The sequence below is a fragment of the Athene noctua genome, chromosome 1 (genome assembly GCF_965140245.1).
Source record: "Athene noctua chromosome 1, bAthNoc1.hap1.1, whole genome shotgun sequence".
Lineage (NCBI taxonomy): Eukaryota > Metazoa > Chordata > Aves > Strigiformes > Strigidae > Athene > Athene noctua.
Genome location: NC_134037.1, coordinates 168,990,975 through 169,011,242, shown reverse-complemented (window position 1 = coordinate 169,011,242; position 20,268 = coordinate 168,990,975). Strand labels below are relative to the sequence as shown.

The 20,268-nt window shown below is 39.9% G+C and overlaps 1 protein-coding gene across 1 annotated transcript in view; it reads right to left on the bottom strand.

Moving 5' to 3' along the window:
- Window positions 1-2,030: 2,030 nt before the first annotated feature.
- Window positions 2,031-20,268, bottom strand: part of MAOB (monoamine oxidase B) — a 55,553-nt gene continuing 37,315 nt past the window's right edge. The window contains exons 6-16 of the mRNA XM_074929501.1: window positions 17,721-17,862; window positions 16,274-16,423; window positions 15,472-15,631; window positions 14,990-15,086; window positions 14,163-14,216; window positions 9,930-9,987; window positions 8,861-8,958; window positions 7,669-7,780; window positions 5,958-6,020; window positions 5,392-5,552; window positions 2,031-2,446 (exon numbers count right to left, since the gene is read on the bottom strand). Coding sequence (XP_074785602.1) covers window positions 5,397-5,552; window positions 5,958-6,020; window positions 7,669-7,780; window positions 8,861-8,958; window positions 9,930-9,987; window positions 14,163-14,216; window positions 14,990-15,086; window positions 15,472-15,631; window positions 16,274-16,423; window positions 17,721-17,862 — 1,090 coding nt within the window. The 3' untranslated portion in view covers window positions 2,031-2,446; window positions 5,392-5,396. The remainder of the gene's footprint in view (window positions 2,447-5,391; window positions 5,553-5,957; window positions 6,021-7,668; window positions 7,781-8,860; window positions 8,959-9,929; window positions 9,988-14,162; window positions 14,217-14,989; window positions 15,087-15,471; window positions 15,632-16,273; window positions 16,424-17,720; window positions 17,863-20,268) is intronic.

The window sequence follows — 20,268 nt, the reverse complement described above, 5'->3', positions numbered from 1 at the left end:
AGCATTTCAGTACCTCCTCTGGGATGCCACAGGATATGTCTGAACAAAGGGTTAAAGAGGTAGTTCAAATCTGACCCAAGGCAGCAAAGAGTCATAAGTATTTGTGAGTTGCTATGAGGACCTGTGAAATGCATTGATGGTGCTGATAGCTTCTTAGGGGACAGATGTGTTATAGAGCATGCAAAGGATTAGTTGAGAATATTTGTTTTCATAGTATTTGTGCTCCCTTAATACTTGTAAGTAATACTGAAAGTTAAGCCTATAAGAGCAGTGCATGCTTTTGACACATTTTTCACATGGATGGCTACGCTTTTTCCAGTATTCATGGACTACTTCATTGTGAAACACAGGTCCCTCCCCAAGGTCAAATTTGTTCTTCAGCTATGTTATCTCTCTAGCACTGACACTGAGCTACTGGGTGAAATGAAGTCAGTGATTTTTTCTTTTCTTCCAGGTTTTTTATGTTTACACCACACAGTATTTGGTATGAGATCTGTTTCTTCCCATGTTCAGCGACAGCCACATACCACCTGTTCTTGAATCTCAAGCAGCTATAAAACATGTACCCTGCCCATACGTGTTCTGGTAAACAAGGTGCTGTGAGAGAGTTCACCTACAGCAACAAATACTAATTCTTAATTGTAAGACAGTTTGCCATCTATATGTTAGGAAGAATTACTACCAACCGTGGTTTGATTGTTTCAGTGTTTAGGTTTGGGGGGGGTGGGGTGGGTGGTTTTTTGCTTTTGGGGGGGGTTGTTTGCTTTTTTAATCCTTCTTTCTTTCTTTCTTCTGTACAGAGCTTTCTTTACTGAAAAAAGCTGAAAACACCTTGCTGGCTTCAGTATGAAATGCAAAATGTTGTCTTACTAAGTAATACTCATCATCACAAACAAGTCAAAAGGAGCTTCCACAAAAGAAAAGCCTCAAACAGTAAATGTGACATGACAATATTTATTGATTCTAATTAAGGTTAAAAAAAGTTCACAGCTGTCAGATAAAAATATCTGCAGAGCCTATTGGAAAGGGAACTTAAGAAGGAAACCAAGGGAGACAGTCACCACAGAGGCACTTGAGAAAATGCTACAGTTATAAAAGGCACAAATTCATCACACACACAGCATATATATTCCTGCAAAGTGAAGTCACTCTTTTTTTCCAAAACACAGAGGCAGGCATCACTGAACACTGACCTGCACATGACCACAGGAGACACGCTATAAGCAGCAGTCTATGACAATGCCTAAATGATTTGACTGTAGGGATACTTTGAAAGCAGGACTGCTTTGGCCATCTTGTTTTATTTCTATCTAGAACAGACTGTAAGATCAAGGTGATCTTAAGGTGGTGGAGATGGGAGAGGAAGTGTTAATCCATTTAAACACAGGTCAGGTTTATTTGTGAGCATTTGTAATATGTAATTTAAGTGAGTTTGCTTCTTGCTTGAGAGCAGTGGCAGACCTGCTGTCATTTAATCTGGCTCCCTTTTGCATCCAAGTCCTTTTGGAGGACATACAATTCCTTCTTCCTCAAAAATATTATTCTTTCATGTCTTAAAAAAAAATCTTGAAATTTCTGCAATTCTGTAGTCTACCTCAGTGAAGCAACAGTCCCACTGAGGACACGGGAATATTATTTGAATAGAAGTCCCTAACTTCTCCTGCAGGCCTTGGGTTCCAGTGATAGACAATGCTCAAGATATACTTAATTTTGATTAATGTCTGTGTTGTATTGACAGCAGATGCGCTATTTGGAATCAAGATCTGCACTGAGAAAAAAAATGCACTATTTAAAGGAAAGACAAGGGGCTGCCTCAGATGGCCCACTTCCTTGTTACTGTCAAGTAGTTTATACAATTAGCTTTCAAGTACTTTGGTTAACACAGATTTTCATGCCATGACCCAACATCCTTTGCAATATACAGTTGCTATCAGAACAGTGTACACAAGCAAGTAAGCTTGTACAAGCAAGTAAACCTCCTTTTTTTTTTTTTTTTTGCAAACTCTTAAGAGCATACAAAATATGCATGGTAACACAAATCAGTTCATAAGAGACACAGTTATTTCCATGGTTGTTCCTATAACATATTTTACGAAGATGGTAAATTGCTGGAACTTTCATGATAGCAGATTTCTCATGAAACATGTTAATAAATTAAGAATATAGCATGACTGGTTACCTGTTAAACCAGACTTCATCCCTCTCTTTGAAGGGCTGGCACGAAGGAATTTTAAAAATGTAAGCCAGTGCTAACAGTTCCTTCTACCCATGGGGAAGCAACTTGACTCTCCACCTACATTTGTCAATTTTCTCATCACACTGGCATCCACATACACAAAGTACCACATACTCCTTTTACGTGGAAGATGTCAAGAAAACAGCAGCAAATCCTTCTTTAATCCCATAGTGGTGATAAACTCCACAGCATAATCGTAGCAAGACATGGCTGTAAAGACAAAGAGAGCATTCCTAATGCATTGGCAATCTGGAAGAAAGAAGACAGAGACTTTCTAGTGCTGGTACAGATGCTGCAATTCAGACCTCCCAGCTCCATCAAATTTGGCAAGAAATCTCAGAGGATCCAAATTTAATTTGAGTTTTCCAGCCATACCTACTTTTAGTTGTGGCAGAATAACATGAGAAATGCTTTGTTGGGGTTTTTCTTCCATTTCTGTTTCACTTTGAAACGAAGACTAAGAAAGGTTTATAACTATATACACTGTGGTTTTTTGGGGTTTGGTCTTTTTTAAATTGACCAATCTCATGAAAAGCTTTGGTTATAATTCAGTTCAGTTCTAACCATACCTAACTTCCGGTTTTCCTTGGATTTTCTGCCCCTGTGGCACACAACATTTTCTTGTTAATTGGGGAATAACCTGTACCAGATTCAGGAGCAAGGAAGAGAGATGCACATTTTGGACACGAATAAAATCAATTTATCCTCATTAGTCTCATGGATCTGCTCCCCTTTAGAGACCTGCAGAGTATTTCTAGAGCAGAAGCAGGTCCTGAATTCCAAACAGTTTTGGCAGAGAAATAATCTGCAAATGCAGCAGTTCTTTATATGTTAAGTATGTATTCACCGTGTAGCACCTACAAATATTGGACCAAAACTTTAAAAATGTCTTCCCAAATATAGGTTCCTATGTTTATTTATGGCCTGAGAAGTGTCTGAGTTGCAAAAGCTCTGAATTTACACAGTTCCCATTCACCTTTCAGTTCCTAATTAATTTAGTAAAATCACAGAGAGAAAGCCACATAGAATCGCTCTGTTGTAGGCAAATGTCTCAGCCAATTAGTGCTCTATGTGATACAATGAGAAAGGCCATATGTACACAGCTGCACTGTTCTTCTGACTTAAAGATCTTTATGTCTGAAAAGTTCCCCTATGCATTTTAAAAGGCTGTTAAGGAGGATATTCATTTGTGATAAAATCCAGACTGCCGCGACAAGAAGATTTTTAACTGGCACATCAAGTTAAAAAGAATGAAACCTAAGGGCCAGAAACTGATGTGCTACTCAGAAATACTATAGCTTTATAAGTAGTTCAGTGGATTTCCATGGGACTATTTGGAGAATGAAGTACTACTCTGCACAATCAGGATCAGATGCTAGCCCAAAAAGTCTGCCTGAAACTGGCGATACAGTTCCTCTACCATCTGCTGAATATATTATTATACTTCCCTCCATGGCTTTTTACTGCAGTGTAATTTTTTTACGTATTGTCACTGGTTGAAGGGAGAAGTGCAGCAAACAGGCTCAGAAAAATTCCAGACATCTGAAACTTCATGTGTGTTGGCACAAACACTCATGTGTGTGCCAAATCCTGTTCTCAATTATACCTGTGTCTTCCTGGTTTGTGTTGTACAGATGTAAAACATCAGAAACACCGAAAACAAGGTACCATCATGTTGACAGGTAGGCACCTAAGGTTTCAGTGGTTGGGGGGGTTTGTTGCTGTTTTGGTTTTGGTTTTTTTGTTTTTTTCTTTTCTTTTTTTACATTGTTTGAAAGGTACCAAGCTAGGGAGGACAGAAGCACTTGCATGTGACTATCCTATCCATGATTCTCTTTGATCTCTCATTTAGATTCTTGATTAGTTGCCAGAAGTGCACAGTCAGTACAACACAGCACAGCAGGCAGAAGTGGAAGTGCTAATCTCATCAATATGGTTGTTCAGAAAGACTGAAGCTCTGAATCAGTTAAGCTGTGTTCAGCATGAAGCAGGTGTTGCGGAGCAGTTAAGCTAGTTTTTTTGTTTCTTTTTAATACTAACACTACATTTTCAAGCCCACTGTGCCCTACCTGGCAAGACACAGCTTCAGGGTGTTCAAAGTATGAATTTAAGTAGATGAAAGAAAGGAAGGAGATAAGAAAAAGTATGTAAAGGAGTTTTTTTATGGACAACTTTACAACTTCCTGGAACAGGCAGAGGTTAATTTGTTCTCCTGCTATCTTGCAGCATCTTAGGGAGCTAAAAGAGGACCTTGGAAGCACAGAGATGTCACAGGGTTAAAATGGTTCAAAAGGCTATGTCTCTACATTAACACAAGGTTCCCTGTTCACAATCAGGTCCAACAGCCTGATACTGCTGTACACATCAGCTATAGACTGGAGCCTGCCAGTCTTCTAGGCAGAGGAGATCTGATCCCATACAGGGACAGACTTGACTGGGACACACTAGCTCTACCATTCCAGGCAGTATGAACACAGCTTAGGAGCCTGAAATTCAGCCACATTGCCAAAGGCAGTAAAAACATTGTCCTTTAACTCACTGTAGGACAAATGCCAACAACCTATAGCCACACTTGCATAGTTCAGATGGATAAATCTAGCCCAACTTGTTCCTTAAGTGATGCCTGGGCTCTGGAAACCTGGGTGAAAAATCAAAGTAGTAAAAAGATCCTTACCCAGAAATTTTCATGAAGTAGTTAATTATTCTGTAAGCTATGGATTTCTTTTCTAAGTCTACCACACACAAAGGCAGAAATCCTTTGTTTACAACTAGAGATGGAAGTGCCTGTACAGACTGGGGAGTTCAGAGTCTGGTTCAGATACAAGTGTAAAAACAACTGGAAATCTCATCAGAACAGGCTTTATAGAGGTATTTGTCATTTCTGTTCTGAGATCTGGATAAAAACCTCAAGGTGATAATGCCTGTCAGGTATCCTAGACATTCAACAACCAAAAACTTACTGCTAGAAGTAGGCCTGGATTCAAGGGATTCTTTTTCAGTATTGATCCCCTTCCTTCAACCCTCCCCCTCCAGTCTCTTCTTCCTACTGTTTTCTCCTCTTCCCCAGTCCTGATCTGGTTTTGGAGACAGGGAAGTACAAAAAAAAACCTCCAAAAAACCCCAAACCGCTCAAGTGTGAGGCTTTGCATTGGCACCTTTTTCAGTTTCGAACTAGAACTCCCTTTTTGTAGGCAAATAACCCAGCTGCAGCCACAGAGGTAAAGAAAGTGGAAAATCCAATCAGCTTTAGCAGTCCTGGCACAGACGGCAAGTTCCTCTCCCAGAAGGTTGTAGTGATGGGCAAAGCTGGAACATCCTGCAGGAAGAGCATCCATTATCAGCATAACATCTTCACTGTGAAAGTCAGTATGTAAATCGAGAGATTATTGTGGCAGTCACAGATGAAGCAGTTCATGTTATCAAGAAGTTTAGTTTATCAAAATTTTTTGCTAGTTAAAGGCAAGAAGAGACACATGGAAAGGATTCATAGCTCAGTTAAAAAGTGCAGTTCTTTATGATCTTGCATTAAAGCATTGTCATATGGGTGCCTTCTCTGAGTTTCTATCATGTTCCTGTTTAGGGAACGGCAGCTTTGGTGAATAAGGGAAAGTTTGTTGTGGCTCTGATTTAGTGAATGTTAATAAAAACAGCCAACAAAATTTTATCTCATCCGTAAAACTGCAGAAAAAAATGAATCCATTTAATCTACAGAAAGACTTACAATTGATTCAGGTTCTGGCTTCCAGATTTCACTGTCTGGGATTTTCCTCATAGCAAACAGTATCTGGAAATAAGTAAGATTCTCTAGTAAGTACCATTCATTCTTTGAAAGGGAGTAAGACCTGGCTTCAATTTTTGTTTAAAATGGTATGATGAAGATAGCAACTGAGAACATAAATTGCTGTGTATTCAAGTTTGAAAAGAAAACTAGACCTTGGTACAACTCATTTCCAGGGAGGCCTGATATTTAATTAGACACTCCTCCTAGTGCAAAATAGAAACAGTAACAGAAAAACCTCTCTATGCTTAGTTAGTCCATGACAGATACTGGAACTTGACTAGTCCCATGAGAACAGGGTAATATGAATATGACTAAGAGTTAAGTATATACTCATGGCAAAGAAAGGCGTGCATAAACCAGCTACTGCATGGACAAGCTATATAGCCAGGAGGAGCTTGTTTTGCAAATTTTACTATGATGTAGGAAGAGTAACAGAATCCTGTGAGTGACGACAGACCACCACTTCCCAGCCAGAGAAAAGCAAGTCTCAAAAGAAAACCTTCACAATGGAAAAGTAACCATTCAAAGTATCAAAGATACCAGAGACAAAGAGGATAGCAAAGATTATCTGAAATGACAGTCATGAAAGACAGAAAGATTAACTTCTTCTACAGTAAAATAAAATGGAAGTGGTGACATTAATGTTTTTCCTATTCCAGGCACTTGTAGATTTAAGATTTGCCGTCTTTTACAATGGGTTTTTATTCTAGACAAGATTCATGGATCCTGTCAACTTTTCAATACAGGAGAGTGAGAAACACCCTTGCACTAGATTTTAAACATATTTTCCTTTCACAAGTAAATGAGAAAAGGAAAACATCAAAATTTTTACCCGTCAAGCTCACTTGTCAACTTCTCTGCTGTGGCCTATGGAGGTTCTGTTGTAACGTCCTTACATTTGAGAGGTCATCAAGCACTAACTGGAGGTTTTCAGGAACACGTTAGGTATAATCTTCACAAATGGGACAGCTTAGAGACAGTTAATCCTTGTCTTAAGGGCAGGGGTATGGTCTAGATGACCTTTCCAGATCCCTTCCAGGCCAATTTCTGTTCCACAACTGTAGATTTTAGCCACAAGGCTCCCTTCACCTCTTAAAACAAAGACAAAATTTCTTTTGCTGCTCCATAAACTGTAATATTGCTGAAAATACTCGAGGAATTGGTATTTTCTCAAAGCAAAATATTTAAGTCCTTGTTTAATAACTTTATGTAAGGCTGTCTCAATGGTATATCACTGTGTCAATGGTACTGTTGGAAACAGTTGTGGAAGGGACTGGCTTGGTGTGCAGAGCTGCAGACCTAAGCTGTTCCTAGTGAGGCTAACAGCCATGACCTCTCAGTACAATGACTAACAATGTGGGGATAAAAACAACTAGGTGAGAATTTGGGATTTCTGTTAAAGAAGAAAGGATTTCATTCCTGGAAACAGAGAAGAGTTTGATGAAATAGCCAGAGCTCTCTTAAGCATTCCAAATCTAAGTGCAAAACCTTCATCCTTTCTGAAGTCTACCCCCTTTGCAGGGATTTGCATCAAGACTTCTGAATGCCTGAAGCAGTCAGCACTCGGTTCCCATTTCACCTCCAACTAGAAGATCCTTCATTTTCCACAGGATATTTGACAGCTCCCCCTGTTTTGGGCTTGTGTCTGTACCTCTCTGGCTGCTCTCTCTCCAGCCTGTACAGCTCCCTCCATGTATCCGCTCCACTCTGTGGCTGTCTCTGTGCCAGCAAAATAGATCCTGCCAATAGGCTGCCGAATAATCCTGGAGGGGGACAAGCAGTAAGTCATATAAGCAAGCTATATTGGGTAAGATAACCAAAATCCTTGGGTTAAAATTAGAAGTGTTTTAAATAACAGTAAGCACTTAAAGACAGTAACTTTGAGTGAGTTGAGCTGGAGGGGGAGTCTGCATTGTATCTCACTTCTTACAGTAAACACACCAGTGTTCATATTTTCTAAACACTTACACTGCTTGTAGGTGTAAAGGACAGTTAGTTTGAGATGAAATTTATTCTATCTCACAATTTTAGCTAGTGTCGTAAATACCAATGCTAGGCATTACTGGCACGGTGTAGCATTTTGAAGTACATTCCCGTGATATATAAAGTAACAAGCAAATAAAAAAAAAGTTTTTACTCTATTTGCAAGATTTTGCAGTAATTATCATTAAAATTCCTTTAAATACTAAGGCCTCCATATGCTTTTCATTATAACTGCTTTATTGCTCTAAGTTATTTTTAAACTGTGAAAACTTACACTTCAAAAGTAGGGCTATGCCACCACTTTAAAAACTATATATCTGAATCCAATCGCCAGTCTCACCAGTAAGCCCTCTTTTTGGTAAATCTTATTTTCATGCAAAAACTTATTTTGAAGAGGACTGTATACAATTGCACACTGATTACTACATTAAGCCTTGACTGCTAAAAGGAAAGGGACAGTCCAAATAAATCACTAATTGCTGCCATTGGTTGGCAAGAATTAACTCTCTGACAGTATTTATGAAATACCAGCTAACAATGTGCTAGAAATGGTTAACACTGATCTCAAATAGCCAAAGCCAGTTTTGTAAACAGATTGTGAAAGCTTCCTAACTCCCTTCCAAGAACCTTCTTGGCTGTATTCACCAAATAGCAAAAGTGAATAAAAACCTCTAATGATACTGTACTCATCCATCATAAAGCCCAACTGAGACAAGTGGAAGGTTATATCTGTTTAAAATATTCCCCAGTGATCTTAAAGGTATAAAGTGAACAGTGACAGAGGATTTATGACCCTTTCTGAGGATATTTATTAACTTGGTCTTATCTTACTACTCTGAAGCCCACTATAGACACTGTACCTTCCATACTGAGTCATTATGCCTGGTGGGAAGTAGGCAGTGTAGCAGCCCCCAGAATACTGTTCTTCACACCAGTTCTTCTCTTCATAATGTACTGGCTGTAAAATAGAGATTAATTCACTCAAGGAAAGAACAAAGTCCTGAGGAAGCTAATAAAAGAACTGAGGAGACAGTAGAGAAGAATAGATTATGATTTGTTGCATGTCAAGGTCTGACAAGATGAGCACATTTAACAAGTCACTTAATGCCACGTGGATCCGACACAATAAGCCTTAATTTTAGACACTGCTAGCTATTTTTTAAAAAAATAGCTAATCTGGCCACTGTCAAACATAATCCACTTAATGTGTCAATGTGAATTTATGCTTTGAGCCGTGTAAAGAAAAAATTAACCTCTGGTGTACGCAGGTATACTACTTGTAATAGATGTACATTGGATGCAAATATATACTGTTAAAAATGCAAAGTATGGCACTTGCATGGTTCTGCATACAATATCACCATATTTAAAATGATGTAATCTCAAGACTGGGGTCTACAGTATTTAACTCGTGTAAAATTGCCCTTAAGGGATAAATGGCATTGATCATATAAACAAAGCGTGAGATCATACAAATTCTATCAGTTATATATCATTACAGGAAAGAAAAGGCTAGAGAAAAGCAAAAAAACCCAATACATGCTGCAGTGAGTCTTAGCAACTAGTAAGAGAGAAGAAACATTACACTCGACAGACTGAGAGGGAAAGGCAAAGCCTGTCACATCCGAAAACAGTTGAGATGTATGGTGGTAAGCACTGTGAATTCCAGTCATGAAGCTGGACAAGAATATATCTGTCTTAACTATTTCATAAACTCCTTCTCATCCTCACTGCCAAACACAACCCAAGACTTGCCATAACCTTCTCCCCACTCCTCTACAGGGGCCAGCAAGTGCTCCTGTAGCAAGTACCTTTTCCAAAACACTACGCAGCTCTCTGCCAGAGCGCTGCTGCATTCTGGTTGCATTTTGCCCTTCCCCAGCTCAACAAGTCTGACAAGAGGTGCTGTAGTTTAGATTTTGCACTTACATGTAAAGCTTCCTCTAATCCCAGAACCTTTGCATAGAGTTCACACAGTCTCGTCTTCCTGGAAGAGAAAAGCAACAGAAGACTTCAGTGTGAGGAAAGAGAAAATAAACCACCTCTATTATGTCCTAGTTTCAAGAGAACAAGTGTTAATATCTGCCAGAATTTGAGGTTCTAGCTTTCTGGAATCTATCCTAATTGGTCAGCCTCTGGATCGCTAGAAATAACTCAAGTCAAATTCCTGTGATGCATAAGTGCTGGTTTTATGAGCAGTTTTGCAAGATATTCCCTTAAGATACCTCTAGCAGCCTAAACTCATACATTACCCAAAGGTTCTCTAGGCTGTCAGGAAAAGAAAGTACTAAGGTATTGCACTTTTTTGCCTTGGCATATAGCCTAACTTATGGTTTGTTCCTACAAAGATGCAGGTATTGATAGCCTAAGGCTCTCAGGGAAATCAGTACTTTATTTCTGTATCTATAAAATTTCCTCATGTTTTACTTTATGAGTCTATAAATCCATGAATATACTTCAAACTGTAGTAAACACCAAGTGCAACTAAATTTGTTCCTACAAGCTTTTGGGTCTTACTATTTACTGTTAGCTGCACTGCACCAATTCCTAAAACCAAGAAGATCAAGATTAAATAATAGTTAACAATTATGAAAAACAAACATGCAAACACAGCACTGGAAAGACGTTTACTTCTGGAAGCAAATGCTGTGCTTCACAGAAAGCCATGATGGGCACAGAAATACAGTAGTTCCAGCTCTGTGAATGTTTGGGCTACACTTGCAGCTATATGAGGAAACTATATCTATACTGCTGTAGGAACCAACACAGTATAGAGGAGTCCAGCTATACCCATGAGCAGCTGAACAAAAAGAATGCTATAAAAAGTGGATGACGAGCAAAAAAATAAACCAGGAAGATCTGAAGGGCCTTGTAGAAGGTGTCTTCCTGTGCAGGTTGGGGCTTGAGCAGCAAAGTGAAGGCTGCTACAGTTCAGGAAGAGCCGTGGCCCTGGGGTGATTCTGCTGCTGGCAGATGTCAAGACCAGCAGCAGCAGAAGGGAAGGAAGCAGCTCCTTCCTTGTGGCCCGGGGCAGAGGACAAGGGTCAGCCTGCTCCATAAGTAAAAATGCACGTGACTGGCCAGGAGGGCTTAGAGAGCTTCAGGATCTGTACATGAACATCCCTCTGCAGTCAGGGGGTGACACGAATCCGGTAAAAGCCACAACAAAAGGAATCATTTCCTCCATCTCTCTGTCTATCCCTAAGTGAGGTGACCACCATGCCCTGCAGACCATCAGCACCTACCCAGTATCTGAACAGAATAAAGTCATGATTCAGCAAAGCCTCTGCTGAGGTCTGCCCACCATCTCTCACAAAAGCCTGCTGGCTCCTGCTTTCAGGGCAGGTTGGCAACACCATGGGGCTTCACCGGAAAGCAAGTTACCACCTTAGGACCCATCTGTTTCTGGCTCCTCCCAGCACTATGACAGGGATGAGAAGGACCCCTCTAGATCTGCCTGTGCTCTGCCCATTTTTCCACAAGTGATGCAGTCTCTTCAGGGAGCCTGGAAATGGCATCCCAGAGGCTGGTAGAGATTCTCACATATGGCCAACTGCAGGGCTCCAAGAAGATGCAAGTTCACTGTTGTTCGCTAACTACATTGCAAATACAGATAAAGTTAGTTTAAGACAGCTGTGCAAAAGAAAATACTAAGCTTCAGGTCAAGAGCATCTTCAGACTTTTAAGAAATGTCAACATTGGAAGGAGTAATTATTCATCAATAGTAAGGTATTATTTGACAGAAAAAAACCACACAGAAAAGCAGTTTCTAAAGGACTGAATTGTACCAACAGTAATCTATTACCAAGGACATTCCCCCTAATAAGAGCAATCCTTGCAGACGCACTGGTCTCTCTGAAACATCTGCTCTTTTTGTCCTAGAACAGTTTAAATAAATAGTTATTTAGAGATTTATGGTTAATGCTTGCATGGAACATATGGAATATGCAGTGAGTAAAATCCTTATTTCTTGGCTTTGGACTCATCTGCGAAATTGCCACCAGCACTAAATAAGAGGGACATTATGCCTGGAGCTACCTAGATAGTGTCCTGTTAAGAATTATACTGTGCCCAGTGTGGAAGAAGTGCACATGCAGACACCGAGCCCTTTACCCTTTATTCCATGGCAATGTGTGATGCCATCATCTTCACTGCACAGCTATGAAAGGTAGGGCACAACCTAACCACCTTAATTACTCATTGGCACCTGGCCTGGGAAGACCAGCTGGAAGGCAGCAGTAAGTTTTACTCCCTTTAGCCTGGCTCAGGCTGTAAAACAGTTTCCATCCCCCCCCACAACCGCTGTTCCCAGCCACATTTTAGCATAGCTGCCACAGACTCTACATCCTATTCCTCATGTCCAAGAATTACTTTCCCTGTCATCAACAAGATAAAGGGAGAGCCCATCTTGTGTTGATAGGTGAGCACAGCATCTCAGCAAGATGCATCCTCTGTAGGGTGTCACAAGAAGCCTGTTCTCAGGAGAAATCCCTCCCTGCAAACACCATAGCCCCCATCTAAACACCACAAACTGGTTGCACCCTGAATGTACACTGGGAGAAGGTCTGGGTTTATGGTCTGTCTTCTCCTGGACCCCAGTTTCCACTGGAAGGAGACTTGTGCTCATGTGCAGAAGAGTTCACCAGGTTCCTGCCTTGACTGGCTGTGGCCAGGACTGCAAGACCCAGGGAGGTACCCCTGCACCAGGGTACATCTATCAGGTACCAACCCAAGCATATTTCATAACCATTCTTTACCAAAGCGAAGTCCTTCCTAGTCTAAGGTTTATTCCTCAGAAGATAAGAGTTCAAAACCCTTTTGTTTAAAACTTGGCTGTAGGCAGGAACAGAGTCAGATAATTGTGCTTATGCTTTTAACACCCAGAGGAAAGCAACCTGTCCTTCATGGTATCTCACAAACAACTAGGAAGCCCTTCGTTTCACAATAAGAGAAGTTCTCAAATACAGCAAATGCTCAGTTGTATCTAGTGTATTGACACACGGTTTAAGACACCATTTCGTGTTCATGAAGGCTTAAAATGCTGGGCACACTGGATTTTTGGAATAGCTACACTACTTTTATCGTCAGCCACCTGCTGGGAGTGTATCTCAAAGCCCAAGTGCTGAGAAAAAGGCTGCCTTGTCCATTCCTGCCAAAATTAAAAGTGCTCTGTGGTACCAGACTGTCATTTGAAAAGACTGGGACATTAACAGACTCTTTTAGACCCATTATCCACAGACTGCTAGACTACCTGCAAAGCTAATTTGAGATCACTACATCTTCTCTAGTTAGACTAGCTATTACTGTAAAAATGTTTACTTGGGACACCGTATTCCTTGTGTTATGCCATAAAAACAAATGTATTTTCTCGTGTCAAAATAAGCTTCTCGTATCCACAGTTTCTATTTGTAGCTTTAATTTGATCAGATACTGTGAATCAGTGTGATGGAAAAACTCATTACTTCGTAAATTCCGTTTTAGTAATAAACCAAAGTATGCAGAGATTTGTTTCAAGAAGACAGTAAAAGAAGCCTTCATCTGTCCATGAAGGGCATTTTTTTCCCCAGAACTGAGAGTGAAGAGCTTTTTGACCCCTTCATAATGCTGAGGTCTCGTTCATGGCAGCTACAGCAACCTCAAGGTTGCACTGAGTTACAGACACTGAAAGGACACGCCAGGATCATTAGAAAAAAACCCAAGCACAGTGGCCAAACCTGTCCCTTATGACAAGCTTTCGAAGAGCTCAGTGCACTTGCAGGAAAGCCAGAGAGGTAGCGGGGGCAGGGGTGGCGGAATATGAGGCTGGCCCTGGACCCTTTCCAGTGAGGGAAGCAAAACATGCCTACTACTTTCATATTCAGCAGCTTAGAGCAGTTATTTTGCTAGAGTCACATAAGCAGAGCAGCCCTGCTGGAAAATGCAAACCAGGACCAGAGAGTTTCCAAAGGGCAAGGGCTAGCTACCACATTTGCTGCTAGCTTGTGGGAATGGGGCTTTCATCCAAAAACCAGTAAGGTATCTTCTTCCTTAAAATGACATATCTTCCTACTGTCACAAGGTTACAGACAACTTCCTTCAAACTAGGGCATATTTTTCCTGCTCTGGTCATTATAACAAAGTTTTGACTCAGATTCCATGCAAATCTCCATTGTTTATACTTACCTTTCTTCTTTTGTGAGACCTGTCAGTCTTCTACACTTCCGAGCAAGAATGAAGCTGTAGGAAGACCACAAGCAATTTACTTCCATTATGTTACTACATTTCCTGTGTATTTAAAATGCCAGTACCTTATGATGGGATGCTGTGATTCATAGCATTAGCTTTTGGATCTCTATATAAAATAATCCATTTCATCTCTCTACATAATGTTAGATTCTCTGCCTGCTGTTGCAGGACTCACTGTGGAAGGAACCACTCTAAGATTCAGGTTAGAATATTTATTTGTATGAACTGTTTCCCAGTGACCTTCATTTTATACAGCAGTAGGTGTAGGCATATAGCAACAAGAGATGAAGCCTGGGATTGAACCAGAAATTATTGTTTAATAAACTTTCTAAGACTGATTATACTCTCTGGCTGTTTAAAAAAACAGAACAAACCAAAATATACTTGTAGAAAACAAATTTTAATTTAAAGAACTGGAAGATTTGGATGAGGTAAAATATTTGGAGAAAATTACATTTCTGCTATCACCCCTTTTTTTCTTCTCCTTCCTTTCCTTTTCACCAATTTTGTACTTTGCCACACAAAAAGGCAACAGTGAGAAAAAGGAAGAAAAACCAGAATTTCTTTTTCTTTAAATCGGCAGTTATAGAGAGAACTTTTTTTGAAAGGAAAAAATCATAGAATATGTTCACCACACATAGAGAAACTCAATCCTTCAATTTTTTTAAAGTATTTCCCTTCAAAAGTAGCAGGTTTTCCATTCCAATTGTTGCCTCTACAACAAAATAAAAAGGCATTAACTGTACGTTTTCTTTGTCCCTTACCCTATTATGGCAGGAAAGCTGCCATCAGGCTTGGTATCGTCAAGTGTTAAACCAATTGCAGCATCCTCATCTTCAATGATCATGGTACCACAATACCCTGTTAAGCACAAGGTAGAAAATAATTTAGGATCCTTGTATCCAAATGCAGGAACGAGCTTCCAAGAAGTTGTGAAACACTCAGAACTTGACTTGGAAAAAGGCCTAAACAACCTGATCTATATTCACCCTGCTTTGAACAAGGCATGGGACTAGATGACATCCAGAGGTCCCTCCCAATCTCTGTAATTCTCTGATTCTATACAGGAAGACATGAAAACAAAGGGAAAGAGAACAAAAAAAACTAAGTAAAGTGACCTCCATCACGTGACAAAGAGTAGCACACAGATCCCTTCCCGATCTGCAAGGCAGTGTAGTGTTATGTTGCCTTGAGTCCCTCTTCCCTCTCTCTGTCACTACTTTTCCTTTCAATTAAAATGTAATACCCTTCTTCCTCCAGAAAGTTTCCGTATAGTACACAATGCACTTGATGACTGAGCCCATGGGGATACGGTTGATGAGCTGGTTTCTCATTGGGGGCAAAGGTGGGTTGAAATGAATCTTCAAACCAAGAGCTGGGGGAATGGCACTGATCACATATTTGCCCTGAAAAAGAAATTATACATAAGCCAAATACATTCTCCACTATTTCATCCTAAGTATATTGCTCTAATGATCTTGGCAGGCATCTAGGGAGGCTCCAGGGTGTGTCTTCTGAACCAATTTTGGCATTTAGCACAACAATTGCAAAACTGAACCCTCACAAAATCCTGCTTGTTAAACAAACAAGCATTATATAAACAACCATCTGCTCAAATGATGGGCAGCTGCTCTTTCCCCAGTGCTTAAAAAACCCCACTGTGTTATAAGAGTCCATTGGTCTCCCTTCCATCTGGACTCCTGTTACAAATTGGAAGCAAAGCCTGCAATGTTTTTCCCAGAAAGTTTATTACTAAACTATATTTTTGTGTTCACCTTACAATTATCCTTTAATTCAGAAAGTAACTAAACACAAAGAAGAGATGCTAGTAAAGAAAGAGTCTGAATATACACTTTGCTTTTCAGGCATCCCTTTAAAGCTCTATCATTGCTATTACTTCAAGACAATGAAAAAGTCTGACCTTCTGTCATAGTTACTTAAATCTCTACTACATTTTTGTACAGAATTTTGGAAAAATCAAAAAGGAAAAGCTATCCTTCTAGCCACCCCAGCACAAATGGTTACTTAAATTTTAGAGGTTTCATTACCTCATATAATTCATGATCTAAGGTTTCCACTACAACACTTTCACCCGACTGGTCAATGCGGATGACTGGCTTCCTCAGCTTCACACGGCCTCCCAGGCGCTCCATTATTTTCTCACTGATCTGGCCAGAGCCCCCAACAAACTTCCTCTCCTGAAACACAGAAAACAATAACTCACCAAAGCGGACTCAGCAGAGTGGTGCTCGTGAAGTGTGTACCGTGACAAACATTTTGCTTGGCATTCAAAACAAACTACATTCTTCTGGTGTTATCAAAACATTTTTGGGAAGTTGGCAAACGTATCCACGCTACTTTCTCTTCCAGTGAGCTCCTCAAATACTTCCCACATTTGGTCATCAGCCAAAACTAGAAATATCAGTAACCTCATCAGAAAATCCCTTCTCATGTGGTCTCCAAATGGATTCTCCAGACCTATGCGAATCAGCAAGACTTCTGAAAAGCACTTAAACTTTTAACCCTTTCTCTGAGTTCACTCTTACCCCTGCAGAGGTCTGTGTATCAGAAGATCCTCATAATAAATAACAAAGTGTAAGAAGTCACATAGCCTACACCAAAAATGTCTCCTGAAGTAGATAATCTAACCTAACTTAAACTCAAATCACCTCTAGCATAATACAAAATTCAAATAATATTCAACGTATTGCAGTTAAATTATCCATAATTATTGCTTATCTATGCATACTTATGCATTTTAACATGTTTTAATGTATTTGTATTTTTAGGTATTTATTTACGATTAAATAATTTGCATTTCTAAAAATATAATTATTTCTAATATGATTAGTAAAATTTGCATTTCTGAAGTAGAAGACCATTAACAGAGCCTTAACTTTCTTGAAATGCAGAAGCAGCACTAACATACCAGATTTCAAACATTACAGAGCAATATCATATTTAAGCAGGGGTTAAATATATAATTTTCTTCAAACCACTTTTAAAATCTTAACAGTTTTAATCCTTGGAAGCTTGCATCTTTAGGAACCCAGCTTTGGGCTACATTTTAGTGTTAGTTTCAGTGTTAGACCACTCTACACACTTGTGCAGCTAGCACTGCCTTCTACATTAAGTGCTTCTGAAGTCGTAAGGCTTGTTTCACCCTCACAAAAGAAATAAGCACAAGTAGAACTTTCTTTTTTCGACATGGATAAGCATAGTACATGTTCTAACCAGACCCCAAAAGGAAGTCAGAGTCAGAACAGATACAAATCTACTGATCCCTGGGCCAATGCCTTCAGCACAGGAATTGCTTTCAACAGTAGTTTTGCAAGATCCAGATTAAAGTGTAAATGAATAGAACTGATTATTGATGTGCTACTGGCTCAAAGTCATGGATGTCTCAGTTGGTCCTCTGAACTAAAATAAACAAGCAAAAGGATGAAGTTAAAACAGAGCCTGTCACAAGCTGCAGAAGGTGATGGCTGACAGTACCTGTCCTCCGTTGGTCGTTGAGAATATCCTCGTTGTCCCTCCACACTGCTTCACATACCACAAAAACCAAAGGGCAGAAACCTCATGGGGTTCAGAAGTGACATCCACATTCACAAACAGAGTTGCAAAACTCTTGGCAGCACTGCAACAAAGACAAGAAATTGAGTTAATTTAAAAACTGAAGAAGGATGAAGATTTTTCTTTAGCAGGGGAGGGACTGACTTTGGCAACCTCATCTTCCACTGTGGGCAAGGGTTTCCTTAATTTCAGTTGAAGTAGAAAAATACCAATTCCTTTTATGCAACATTTTCCAAGTAACCTCACCAAAAAATGTTAATCAAGCACAGCTGTATTCCAGCCAAATTAGGGCTCCAGGAGACACAAGGACCCATGAAAGCTTATGTCACTTTATGCTACTAATGCACAGTTAGCTTGTATTCCTAAACTCAGGATTAGGGAAGCAAGCCCTCTTGCTTCACTGGACTCTAAAACCACCATACCCTTCCTGGGTTACATACAAGCTCTGCAGCTGTTTGCACCTGCTGAATGTGTCCCTCAAGCACACAGGCACAGAGATTATTCAACACTTGTCAGAAAAGCTAGGGATCTTCTCGAAGATAATTATCTAAACTTGGTGGATTAATGAGCATCCCAGCATCCCCTCACTGCCCACTCCCCTGCTGTGCTCAGGGAGGGTGCTGCAGCTAGAACACAATAAAGAAAGAAATGTAAGTTGTGAGCTGTAAGTGAAGAGACAGCAAATACACATCATGCAAAGGTCTGGCAAGAAAAGGGAAAGGGTATTTTTGGTTGCTCAACTCAGTATTTCAAACAGTGATCAGGTAACCAGGGGTTATGAACACAGAAGTAGAAAAGTGGCCTGTGCTGAAAAAGGATCACTGCTTTATGTCCTCCACTTGGTGCTTTCATAACAGCTCTACTGAAAATTACTGTATAAACCTGTATAAAATTTTGGGGTGCACTAAGACAAAGCTAACTAAGGCTCAGGGAAACATTCCTCCTGTGAGAAGTAAATACTTCCTCTGCCCTCACTCTGAGGAGTTTAAAGGGACATGGACAGGAGGTGTTCAGCTTAACTGCATTGTGATTGACGGGGACTGAGATTCTATAGGTATTACATATGCCAGGCATTAGGCAACCAATAACTTCCAAAGTCAGTACAGAATCCATTTTCAGTTGCTTTTTTCAGTCTTCAAATTGAAAAAAAAAAAAAAAAAGCAAAGCATAACTCAAAAATATTATTTCAAACAGCTGTAGATCTACACAGAAAAAAAGGCATCTTCTGTCCTTTCTAAAAAATGCAAAGTCCTGCTGAAGTAAAATGTTGATCCATTTTCTGAAATATGGGTGTATTCTGGCTTTATTCTTGACAGCCAAAAATCATACAGAAAATATTTATCAATTTTTGTCTGTATAAACACATACTGTAAAGTATCAACTCTGAAAGATATTTTTTCTAATGGGACAATTAGTATACACATTTATTAATATTTCATAAGCAGAAGCTATTAGACAGTGGTTAAATTCTCCTAGTTTCTGCTGCCTTCTCCCATTTCTTTTCAGCATTTCGGTTCCCTGGTTTCTCCTAGTGTTTTACCTAGAAATGGCAGTATGATTTCAACCAAAAGCATTCAGGGTATTTCCAGCATGCAACTCTAGCCAAAAGCAAATCTGTAGAGTCTGTTAGATGAGAGGAAACAGTAGAAGATTATCCTTCTGGATCATTACCTTCCAGGGTGGGAAGTTTCTTTGGCATGTTACCTAAATCTTGAACAAAATGGGCAAATCAAGCTGAGATGCACATATAAAATCTGAAAAGCATCTTGGAATTAAGGGAGGCTGACAGTTATGCCAATATTCAGGTAAAATGTCAAGTCTTATTCCATCAGAGTTTGAAAAAAATATGACTGTAGTCATGTGAGCTATTGGATATTGAATGACTACCGATGCATAGAGTTTCGCTACCTTGTACAGTTCCTTACTGAATCAGAGGTTCAGATGGCCAGCAGAACTCCCAGCATACATTGCTATTTCGTTTTACTGAGTATGGACAGTGACACAATTGAGAAAGGCTTTCCATATGCTTCTGTGCATTTGTCACTCTTGTTAAAGCAAAACAACCAGATTAGAAGTTTTTGGACAAGATCCTACTATCCGTCAACAATGATCATGTTGCTCTCTAGAGGCTGGCTGAAGCTGTAAAAATGCCCCTGTTGACGATGATGTCAGCTCAAGTGGGACTAGCAGGCTCCTGCACCAAGCTTGTGCAGGCTCACAGCAGCTGCGTGTTGGTGCTTAGGAATTCTCAAGATGCTACTCTAGAAATCAATCTGTCTTACAGCAAGGCAGAATTACGTTTTTTGATTTTTCTTCAGTGCAAAGAAAACCAATCAAAACATTGTTGAATGGCAAGTAAAGAAAAACTGCTTCGATGTATACATAAAAACAGGAAGCATTTTCAGTTTCCCAGGGTGGCATATAGTGCAGCAGTTAAACAATAGAATGATGGCTGCTAAAGTGATTGAGT